Below are 12,677 nucleotides of genomic sequence, written 5' to 3'. Positions count from 1 at the left end.
TCTTGCCAACTACATTGTACGCCTGTCTGCTCGTATTTTCTGTTGTCAACACATAAATAGCAGTAAAACCACACTGTACACATAGAGGGGACCTCATCATCTGTCAGATCGATACACCCCTACATGAACGGACACAATTTTATATGAGAACGCTTTCAATGGATTATAATAAGCAGCTAACAGGGTTAGATCCATTACGTGTACACATGATTTATCGGTGGATGATATGAGACACTGTGTCTGTGTTTTATATCATCCAGGGTTCAAATTCAGCACTGAGGACAAGAGTTGATCTTAACTTCACTCCTAAAAAAGAAGAAACATATCCCACGGTTTCTGAAGGTTACTGGTGGTCAGTTCAAACAGCCCCCCGCCGATCCTATCAGGAGTAAATGGTCCATGTTTGCCCATTTCCGCGGGACTAAGACATAGAAAGGTGTGTATTTCACCGGCAGGGGTCTTGCGGGTAGCGATAGGCTTTCTCCAGCGGGCACGAGGTCAGTGTTTTTATTGCAAGAACAAATATCCCCAGGGCGAAATCTTTATTAAGATGCGCGGATGAGAGTTGGGGGTTATATCTGAAGGAGTTGATTAAAATCACATCCTTCCTGCATGTACGCTCAGTCAGAGTGTGATGCAGTGGCGTGTTTTCGGGCTCCAGATTTTGTGACATATAGCTCTATTCACATGACCAGAACTGCTTCAGATAATTCTGTTATTTTGCATATTTCACCATCAGTTCATTCTTCATATTGCCAAGGAATGCCTTTGATCTTGGGAGTCAGTTTTATCAAACATGGCGATGTTTCTTCGATATGATAGTAATGGCAGCGTGCTTGAAAAAATGATAAAATGTGCGCAGTATAGCCCACGCAATTGAAGGTGGAAGTATATATAGTCCGTCGTTGCTAGCAAAGCTATCATCTCTCCTGAAAATATTATACCAGATGGGGTGTTATTTTTCCTGGTGGCATCGTGCTTGCAGTCAGGAAGAAATATCACTATGTGCTGCGCAAGATATTAAAAGATGCCAAGACACCCATGTACACAGCAATCAAACACCAGACTAGAAGGTTACAGAATGCATACGAAATGGAAAATGATACCCATATCATTTCTACGGGGCAGACCTCCCTGAATCGAAAGCCCATAACTTGCACAAGTTGTAAATGACTGAATGTTTTATCTGAACCTATAAAAATCAAATGCTATCTGTAGAGATGAGGATGGAGAGTGTGACCGTGCGTGAGTGCACTTCACACCTACACATCATGTCATAAATATGTGCACTTAAATTTTCCATATTCCGCACAGAGAGGAGGTGGAGTTGGCCGTTCCCAGAGTTCCCGGCGCCGGCTGGTCTGGCGACTGGCGCGGCACCAGGCGGGCAGCACGGGAAGTGGTTCGCGCTGTACGTCCTGCGTGGCTGCCGTCTTCCCACCAACCCGGGACACTTTGTTTGAGTACGCGCGGCCGCCGACCCACCAGCCTCCTTGATGCATGTAGGTTTTATACGTGATACATCTCTGTCACAACTAACCACGCAAATGCAGCCCTGCCCCAAGACGGTCCTACTCCTCCGGACAGCCAAACCCAATTAAGATAGATCTGCGCGATCAATGGACTTCGCGCACACTTCGACATCCCGGTACAGAAGGGGCCTGTCGTATTTCTGGCTGCGTTTGTGTTGACTATTCGAAACACCAGTCAGCGATTTCTCTCTAGTAACCTATCTGCATCGGAGGTTCATTTCACGGGGGATTATTTTTCTGCCTGCTGGATCGAGCGTGTGGACCCGCCCTAGGCGTCGTCAACCTACTTGATTGAAGCGATCATAGGTCTTTTACGCTCTTTACATATTATGAAGTCCAGAGGAACGAGAGCGTGCCGGTGAGTGTGTGACGATGCGGGGACGTCGCTGAAACCCCTCTTTTCCGATCAAAGTCGACTGGTCCGGGCGTACGTCGTTCGCAGGAATCCAACGCTAGCTGCCCGTACAAACCCTTTATAGTAGCCCTGTAAGCAGCTGGCACAATACAGTAGTGAGGCGCCCGCACCACGATGATACAGCCGTCTTGGCTCGCCTTCTACATCCTGGCTTTCCGGGCATTAAAAGGTAAGGCTCACCTTCGCCGCCTGTTTTCTTTATTGCAGGTCATCACGTCGGCTGTACAAATGATCGCGGCTCAGCATTGTTGTCGTTACCTGGATGGGCCGATCGTACAGGCGGCACATACAAATGGAATATCGCATCCCCTCTTGAGTTGAAAATCTCGGTACTCTACTTTGGCTAATCCATTTCCCTGTATGTGCTTTTACTTAATCCCACGTATACATCACTCCTATTTAATTGCTGACAACGGGTAGGAATCATGTCGTTTCCGGGATATTCGAAGCGAGACCAATATTTCTTCTCTTAGTTATATTGACGCGTTTATAAGAGTATCTCGCGCGTCGATGCACTCCAGTCCCGAGACGGGCAGATTTCGATTAGTTCACCGAGCAAGCACAGCCAGCGCAGGGCTTTATAGGGTCCTACATCAGATTCGATGAGTGTCGAAAGAACCCTAGGGGCAGCAGCAAGGTCCTGATTTATTTTCCTGGAATTCCATAACTTAAGCACACTATTCATACAAACCCGCGGAGGCCGTACTCAGACTTTACAGCTATTCATCACCACGAAAAACCTACTGCAGACGAATACACATGCAATGGCTGGCCTAGCCTACCGGTACAAGTCTTTATTTTTCATTAGAGGAAGCGCGCTGTGAGAGGCATGACGAAGATAATGGCCTGTCTTTCAGGAGATACTCTTGAAGTTAACTGCACGTTCTCTGAGACTGTCAAGTCATCATCACTGCTGGAAGATATTCTTTGATTTCCCGCGAACCCAGAGTGCCTAGAGACTCATCAATTATCGACGCTTCGTATAGAATAGCAATTAGTCAATTGTGCGCTCCACCGGCCCCATCCACGCAGCACTAATGCTTGACATGATCCCAACGAATAGCGGGACTAATTAAACTTGCATCTAAAATCACACGACAGGAATTGGTATTGGGGAGCTCCATTACAATCACTCGTTTCTTTGCACAGAATATGGACGAATTTTGGAAAAATACAATGTAAGCAAAATTTGATCAAAACCTGAGGAATTAGAATCAATACCAGAGAACCCAATTGCTTTCTCTGAAAATGAGAACAATACGGGACTTCGATCGTTCTCGATACTCTTAATTTGTAATCAGTAGTTTTTGGACTAGCAATCGTGCCTGAGGGACCTGTGCGATGGGTTCAGTTTCCGGGCTGTAGATTCTAACTGGCACCTACATTAATACGTGCTGATACCCGTATTGATGTTGGCCGGCCTCCCGCTGTTAGGCGTGTGTCCCTGCCCTCCGGCGGTAAGTGGTCTGACTCCGCGCACAGACCGGAAGAGAAAATGTTCAACTTTTGACCCCACTTTTTCTCCTCTTGCTCTGTATCTCACGACACAGAGCTGAAGAAAGATATTCTGTTCAAAATTCATACCTTGTGGCACTGGGGAAAAATTCCAATTCAAAGGCAATCGGTTCTATTTTTGCAGGAGCAGAGATTGCAACGTCGAGGAGCAGGTTTGGATGTGTTGTCTGATTTATACTGTTCTGTCTCTGCGACCCTTCCTCTCTCTAGATCTGTGCTTCACATTCAGTATCGATTTTTTGTGATCCTTTTTAAAGTTTGACCAGATGCTGATCGAAATTTTATCCATCAAGTAAGGACATTGTCGCATTAGGCCGACCGTTTCCACGATCAGCTGCCTTCCTCGGCGTAATGCCTTCGTATCCCTGTCGGATCACTGCGAGGATTTGTGGAGGCTTTACCGGCTCATCAAGCGTACAGGCAGCGGGGTACTTTGCATGGCAGACGGCATGTCTTTTTACGCCTTGTTCTTCTCCGTGTTCATTCTTGTAGGTTCAGGAGCACAAGGGAACGGCGGGACACCGAGAGCAGTCACCGCGGTGGTCGGGGAGTCCGTGACGCTACCAGCCGCCTTTTCTACCCGCGAGAACATACTTTCCGTCACGTGGAGCAAAGTGAACACAGATCAGTCAACAGTACAACAAAGAGAACCCGTATTTGTCTTTTCAAATGGGAACTCGAAGTCACACGGAGCGTACAAAGACAGAGTGCTTCTCTCCGGGAAGGTATCATTACGCATTGCTAACATCCGAGTGCAGGATGACGGGATGTACGTGTTGAACGTCATGACAGAAGACCTGGAGACGGGAGAGGAGTATGTCCGCTTGATCGTGATGGGTGAGGCTTTTTGTTCAGATTTCACATTCTACCGCACTGCAGAAACTCATGTGATACATAAACCTCTAATTTACAGTGCAAAGATGTACTCTGTGGTAGAGAAACGCTTGACACACTACATAACAACACAAAGGCCGCCGTAGTCTTAGGAGCACACCCCGAATGCTCCGAAAGACTATTGACCCGTGGCTATGAAAATAGGTAGGATTTATTTCTCAATAAAGCCAAATCGCCACCGTTTGGCATTAACCCTTTGAAACAAGACGCATCAATAATGCATGCCCAGTGCTCCCGAGGCAATATGCTTCTTGTCCGAGCTTTGAACCGACTTCTCGCTCCCCGGCAAATAATCAGGTTTGAATCTCAGCGTTTCTGTCACGGTGGGTCGAGGTCAGCATCAAAATTAAATCAAACCGACAATTCCTAGTAACCTACATCCATGTTGGTACAGAATAGCTGCGCAAGGTTTCCAATAAAAGACAACTATTTAAGATTTAGTACCAGAAATTCCTGGCCCCGATGTCATGACGGTGATGTTGTGAATGAGTTCTGAGGTGCCCCTGTCATTTCCACGCCCACAGTTACAAACAGATCGGATTTCAAAGTCACCTTTCGCTACCTTAACTTGCCAAATTCAATTCAAAGCCAGATAGCCAATTAGGATTACCGAACATCATGGCCATCGCCCTTAACCATTTTCCTTAAACCGCAATTCTTGTTCTAACGTATGCCCCAAGGCTATCAGCTCTCACTCTCTCCATGTGAACATAAAATGGTATCCGTTCGATGATATTTCCTCTGGTCGTTATAATCGGGAAATGCAAGTTCAATCTGACACCGTTATTGCATGTAGATACTTGTATTGCACTTGTGGAAGAACTTAATGGAAGCATTGCCAACGCAATAACTCACAAAGCTTGTTCGTGGTCAAAGACGCAGGTAATAACGATAAACCTATCTGTGTAAGCTCCCCCATAAGAAATGGAAGGAAAATTGGATGGTAGGCGAAGCGTTAGCCAATGGGTCCCTGCGCTGGAACAGACAGCTGGGAAAGTACCCTCCTACAGCAACATGGTCGTCTTTCAGGGTTCTAAATGTCCGGGAGTCTGTTAATCTCCCCCGGCCAGATGGAGCACTTTGCGTACAGGTTCCTACCTTCATGGGCCATTTACTGTGTAGAGAGTTCAGCAGCCACAGGTCAGGAGAAAAATCTGCACCATCTTTCCGTGACCTTGTAATGAGGGACCTTCCAGAGGATTTTCCGTCCGGCTGACAAATGTGTGCCGAAACGACGAGCATGATAGATGGTGGGGATTAACCGGTACGGATGGCCCGTGTCAACAAACGTATTCATTTCCCCCTCTTGTCAATACGTGCGATAATGTCATGGTTAACTAAGCGGATTCAGACTGGAACGTCCTTGTAGGGGTAAAACTGTGTAAAATTTGCATAAATGTAGCCCATTGGCTCCATTCCAGTGTGACTGTAACCATGTTTAGTTTTAGTTCGTCAATTTTGCTTTTGTATGTTGGCCAGTATATGTTGTATGTGTAAATATTGGCCAGTAAGTACCAGAGTTAAATAAATAAATAAACGTCATTTGCACCATACGTAAGGGAACCTTATGTACAATCTGTTTCCTCACAAGTCTATATGTCAATCGCTCGAGATCTTTATTTGCAATCAGATACAGATTCGTGTACAGATACATATTCATTTACAGATACAGACTCATGTACAGATATACAGATACAGATTTCCCGAGTATGATGACCGTGTCAGTCCCCACACCTGAGAGAGGAAGGTTGACACAGTGGCCTTCGCGTGGGTTTGATTAAGGTGGATGACAGGTTGCGAAAAAAAATCCAAAAATATACATAATATTGAGTTGTGCAGCTGTACCCTATGCAACTGTACCTTACCCGAGGGGCAGGGCACTAATGTTATCGTACCCGATCTTACCCTAGAGGTAGGGCAGCAAAGGTGTTGATAAGGCAATATAAAGCTGTATCTCTGCGTATAACCTGGGGTGCCGTCCCATATCAAGCAGAACTAGGTCAGACGTGGCTCATAAATATATCATAACCCATCGGACATATCATTTAATCGTTAACACCTACAGGCATTGCCCTCTGTACTGTATATTGGAATATGTTCAGTGAACTAAAAAATGTATTCGTATTTTGCAGTGCCTCCAGTCGTGAAGGTTGGACCGTCCAGTCCTGTGGTTAGCAGCTGGGGAAAGTCAGTGACATTCAAGTGCACAATAAGCGAGGCACGGCCTAATATCTCCGCCTTACACTGGGAAAAAGACGGCATCCCCGTTCAGAGCATTGGCGTGAGCTCCAAGTACTCTGGGGGAACCCTGGCGTCGCCATCTTTAACCGTACGTCACGTGACCAGAGCAGACACGGGCAGTTACACATGCGTGGTAAATCACGTGGTCAGACCAGTCACTTCAAGTGTACAGCTAAAAGTCCTATGTAAGTACAAACATTCTCTTGCCGCAAGGTCATTAACACTAACAGTCATTTCTTCTATACGAGCAGGCCCTCTGATTTGCAGGCTCTCTGATTCGTCAACCGTAATCGCATTAACGCAGCAGTGTCTTACCCACGCCTGGAAAAACATTGGTTTCGACGGCGCATCAATAATCTACAAACTGCAGAGCAGTTCCTGTTGTATTATTTACGTCTGTCCATTGACGATGATGTCAATCATTTGTCTCACTGGTGAAGTACACCCAGAGGAGGTGTGGAAGTCAGCGCCTGGGTTTAATGGGTCCATAAAAATTCCTTTCTGATACCTTCCCGCCATGTATGGTGTTAGCTAGCCCCTAAACAGATAGGTCCGGTCAATCTTTGTGAAAAAGATGAACGCCATAGCCTGGTCGTTACTCGTTATTGGCTTAGCTATATACTCCCCTTTCTTTTTTTCAGTTATGGCAAACATACATAAACGAAATTCATGTAGAACGAATGCAGAACAGATTGGGAGGAGCAAATCGCCTTTTTGTTTAACCATTGTGACCAACACGCTTAGCGAGCAAAATCAACACCATCGTTAATTAGATTACATTGTCCCAACCGTTTGACCCCTTATCTGCCTGCATTTCCGCTTCTGACGAATCTTCCAATATCTCCGCGCCAACCACTTCGTTAGGTATGCAAATGAAGAGCATATGTCAACTTGAGTCTACCAAATCGATTTGACACGCACGGCGGTGACATTGCTGCAAAGCTTTGTCCTTTGTCTTCCTACGTAGTAATTTGCATATTTTTCCGACGGGTTTTCTCTCTACATATATACATGCGTCCATGGCTATGTATGTCAATCTATAACCTGGATACTATACTTGAAAAGCAACTGCTCTTTTATTTATATTCACACTAAACGCTTATGGCTTTGTAAAGACAGGTATGTAGGTATGCATTTTACTTCAATCAACGAAAAAATCGTTAAGTGTGATCGAAAAGGTATTCATTTTATGTAGAATCCATTGAATTTCAAACAGAATGTACACCACGAATCCCATTATATGCATCGTAGATACAGAACTAACTAGCTGCATCAAGACGCACACACCGGCAATGCGTATCTAAACGATTCCATCAGATTTGATTGAAACAAGGTTAATGAAGAAAGCTGAGTCACACAAGTGTTGAAATCGTTCACAGACATATAAGGGATTTTCTATAGCTTTACGACGCCGTTCATCAGTGTTCGGCCGAGTGGAGAGCAGGAATTACAACACTCATACTTCAGCACCAAGGAGAGATGCCGTAATTTTACTGCTACAACACGCATACTTTAGTTTAGCGCGCGTGAAAGATATCGTTATTCTACCGCTATAACACAGGATTTAGAACCAAGGACAGGTGCCATTGCTTTACTGATGTAGCACACAAAGTCAGCGCCGATGAGAAATGCCGCAAGTTAATTTTCAAAACGCACATATTTTAGGGCCAAAGAAAGATACTCTACTGCTATGGCACGTGAAAGATATCGTTCGTTATTCTACCGCTATAACACAGGATTTAGGACTAAGGACAGGTGCCATTGCTTTACTGATGTAGCACACACAGTCAGCGCCGATGAGAAATGCCGTAAATAGATTGTTAAAACGCACATGTTTTAGGGCCTATGAAAGATACTCTACTGCTATGCCACACACAGTTTAGTACTTAGGAGAGATGTTGTTGCTTTACTGTCATAGCACATACGGTCCATCACCAAGGAGGAATATCATAACTTAACTGCTAAAAGACGTACAGTTAAGCGCTAAGGAAATGTTGAAAGATATCGTTACTTTGCGGCTATAGAATACACAGTTCAGCACCAAGGAGAGATGCCATCGCTTTACAGCGAAAACACATGCAGTTAAGCACCTGGGAGAAATACCGTTAAAATACTACTAAAATAACTGGCGTCTCTCTGTCCTTCACTGTAAACCCAGTGACGTAAGTCCCCTCTATTCCTAGTGCCCTGTAAAATCAGCTGCCTATTCAGCTTAGACACACCAACGTGCGAGATATCTTCTCAGATGACCATCATTACACGGATCACGTAGTTTGCGCAATAAAGCTTTAACGGCGATAATGTTGTATGCATTACCAACTTTGTGATCGCATCATCCCATTTTTGTAACGTTACAGCATCAATCTTGATCGGGGGCAAACATTACGGCACGGCGGGTCCCCGCAGCGCGACCACTTACAGACACCTTGGATAACACCGGGTATTCTTGTGATGTCGTGATAAGTGTAATTGCTGCATTCATCGAGACCAGGTGGTGATGGTTTATGATAAGGCCAGCAAGTCGCGTGTATTGATCAGGTCTAATCCCGACATGGTATTAAAGATAGTCCTACGTCAGTCGTCAAGACTGTAGCCTGCCGCCAGTTAAACGTCGCGTTAGGGCAATTACAAGCTCTTTCCGGCCAGCTGAATATGGCAAGATAATAAAAGCAAAGCTCCGCCTGGCCTGAGTAGGTGTTTGGAGGTGCACCTAATGTGATTGCTGTGGCTCAGCCAGCGCTATCTGCCGCGCTTGAAATGCGTTCTGTCAAATGTCGAATCAGTCAAGAGGAGTACAAGCGTCTGGGCTGACGTTTAGATGGGTAAATGTAGACACTCCGGCCATGCTCGTTTCCACCACAAGCCTCTGCACAGACGTCAAAACCCTTGATGGATGGCCCTTTTATGCATTTCCTGTTTCCTGTATGGCAGGACTATTAGTAGGCATTCGCACCTTTTGGCAGTGGGGGGATTATCTTGTCAACTCTTTGAACAGGTGTTCGCCATCCAGACTTTCACTTTAGCTTGTAACAAATGCGTCCCTGTAATAAATCTCCCTTTTCATTTGCAGACCCGGCATCTATCATAAGCATATCAGACGCGATCGCCGTGACTGTTTCTGACCGAGTGACTCTTCAGTGTGTAGCAGACGGCAACCCTCCCCCCAACATCACATGGACCAAAAATGGAGTCTTACTGCCGTCTGTGGCGCACACGTTATCTAATGACGTCCGCGCCTCGTCCGTGACGCTGAAAAGGGTGCGGATGAACAACACCGGAGCCTACGTCTGCGCGGCAAGCAACGGCGTGGGCAAGAGCGACTCCAAAGCTGTGCAACTCAGCGTCACACGTAAGTAATAAAAACGATAACAATCACCAACTTTTCTACACTAAATGCAATACACTCAGAATACTAGTTGGCATAGAGGTTCTAAAAAACACAACAATGCCGATACATGTTAGTGTCTGAATGAGATCAGAGAAATATCTACTGAAAGTGATTCTCAAGTTGCCCATTGGATACATGCCAGAATGTGAACCCGAAGAAACAAGAGGAATACATGCTAACAACGCAATAAATGGATTCAAGGGGCCCCTGATAGACACGGCTATGGCTGCAACAGGCATGTAAGTGGCGCGGGAATAGAGTCGTTTTGAATCATTATTTCTAACAGCCAGCTCTCGGGCTGACAACTCACCCTTTCTCGTACGCAAAATATCTGTCCGTATATCATACGGTATCGATAATCGTTACGAAAGAGGGAAGAAAGGTGGCCATTTGTGTGCCACAAGATCGATTCAGTGCCAAACGTGCAAAATATTATTGTAATTTTCACGTTCAAATTCCCCGTGTGGTGCCTGGCGATATGCTGGGTGATTTTTGCTGGCCCAGTGCTGACTCCACCCCGGTGACACCTGTTACAGCGCAGGGAGGGCTGCCGGCACGACGCATTAACGCTGCCGAGGAGCTCATTACGGCCCTCACGCAATATAAGGGGGTCAATAAATCATCCCTGATGCGCGGGAAGTCCTGACCCAATGACTATACTTTAACAGGCTTCGCTCTCTGACCTTCGTTCGAAAATTACGTTCTCAGACCAGGCCGTAAAAAAGTGTTTTTAAAGATTGGTATTGCTATGTTTAGGAAATGATTAAAAGGAATTTAATAGTATCAGCACGCATTGTTTTAGTTTATTAATTTTGTTTTCAGTTCATTAATTTTGTTTCCAGTTTATTAATTTTGTTTTCAGTTTATTAATTTATCTTTAATTGTTTCACGTTTACGATTTTGTTATTAGAGTGAACACTCATTGATCTTGCGGGCAACATACATCACGAAGAGATGTTCCATGCGGCTCAATAATGAACAAAATGGCGGGTATTGAAATAACAGTCTTGGTGGAATGCACGTTTGGTGAGAGGAAGTGATGAAATAATATAGAGGGCCTCTTTACGCACGAAGTTTAAAGGCATCCAATACAGTTTTTAGGGCCTGGAAACCCATTTTTTAAGTCAATATTCTAGTGTCTTATCTCCATACAGAGTTAAAACCACACTACTCCCATGTAAAATGAGCCTTATGCAGCGCAGCAAATATACCCAAAATTATGACGGAAAATGGTCACTGGAATTTTTAGGTTACCTCCCCTAAAATAAAGGACTCATGTTGGGGCTTGTTTCTGCATTTTTAAATACTCAAAGTGTGAAATACTGATTGAAATGTGCTAATGTGAAGCAGAGTATGTGTCAATATCATAAAGATTGCCTTATTCAGAATATTTTCAGTTTTGCTGCTCTAAAATAGCATTGGATGCCTTTGAGATAAGTGCATTTTCAACCAGACTATTCTCTTTGTAATTCATCAATTCCTCATCTGAATGAAAAACTCATTCATAACTTGTTATGCGACCTGTGACACTGTAGCCCGATAAACAGGATGGAATAAAGGGTCGTCATTTATCAATGTCATCGGGATATTTAACATGTACCGTAGATAATACTACAAACTCAAAATACGGGCTGAACATTGTAGTACATGGTGTAGAATGTTAAATAAAATAAATAAAAAATAATAATAGTTTATTGACAACAATCCTTGTACATGGCAGCGTTTAAACCGCTGAATTGCGTACACAGGTTTAAAAACAATTAAACAATAAGGTGGGCTAAACAAACAAAGGACATTGACAAACTAGGTACAAACAACTTAAACAAATACTAGCTGTACGCAGTTATAAATTAGATATATAAGGATTAAAAACAATATTGGTCCGGTACTGGGAGATTTCAACCTAGGTCTGCTTGTTTATTTAACAAATCAGTGAAATAGGGGATTGGGCTCGTTTTGTACCGCTTTGTTTTCGTCAAGGGGATGTCGAGTTGGTTTGCCCCCTTCAGGCATCTGCCATGGATGTCTGAGCGGGATGGGGGTAACCAATGTCGGAACGAAGGGGAGTTAAGGAGGGACTTTGCAAACTTAAGGCTAAGGGTTTCTCTTCTTTTCTCTAGGGACGGCAAACATAATTGGGACAGGGCGATGTTGTAAGACGTGTACAGGGGGCCAAGGATTATTTTTACTGCTCGTTTTTGTATGCGTTCGATTTTTATTACTTGATGTACAGAGATACTTGAATTCCAGACTGGGGCCGCATATTCAAGGGTCGGGCGTATGTATCCTTGGTAGAAATCGCAAAGGTCTTGAACAGGGAGTCCGGAATGTTTCAGTTTCTTCAGCCAAAAAAGACGTGAGCTCCCCTTCTTTGTTATAATTTCAATATGTTTGTTAACGGTACAAGCTCAGAGCTGCATAACTAATGAATATTCCTTAGACATCTCAAGGATAGCGCAGGTGACAGCTCGAAGGAACGGGTTAAGTAGGTAACATATTGACTGCGGAAGAGAAGTTGAAATTTTGAAAGACTTACCGTCAAAGCTTTATCTCATCCCTGCACACCCTGTCTACCCTGAGGAGTTACGACACTGTGCTGGAGCTATTAGCAAAGTTGTGGGACTTCGTGTGTTGAGAGGATGGGAGTTAATTGCTTGAAGCGGTGCTTTTCTTCTTTCGCTACGGCGCTGAT

At 44.5% G+C, this 12,677-nt stretch overlaps 1 protein-coding gene across 1 annotated transcript; it reads left to right on the top strand.

The window, feature by feature from the left end:
* Positions 1-1,459: 1,459 nt before the first annotated feature.
* LOC109479636 (nectin-4-like) lies at positions 1,460-10,631 on the top strand. Its single transcript, XM_019781622.1, has 5 exons — positions 1,460-2,116; positions 3,955-4,299; positions 6,489-6,782; positions 9,668-9,946; positions 10,522-10,631. Exons 1-5 carry the CDS (start codon positions 2,062-2,064, stop codon positions 10,629-10,631), a joined length of 1,083 nt encoding a protein of 360 aa, XP_019637181.1. The 5' UTR covers positions 1,460-2,061.
* The last annotated feature ends 2,046 nt before the right edge of the window (positions 10,632-12,677 follow it).

The sequence above is a fragment of the Branchiostoma belcheri genome, unplaced genomic scaffold (assembly GCF_001625305.1).
Source record: "Branchiostoma belcheri isolate BF01 breed outbred unplaced genomic scaffold, Haploidv18h27 scaffold5, whole genome shotgun sequence".
Taxonomy (NCBI): Eukaryota; Metazoa; Chordata; class Leptocardii; order Amphioxiformes; family Branchiostomatidae; genus Branchiostoma; species Branchiostoma belcheri.
The sequence above is the reverse complement of the archived record's forward strand: the minus strand, read 5'-3'. Positions and strand labels throughout refer to the sequence as shown.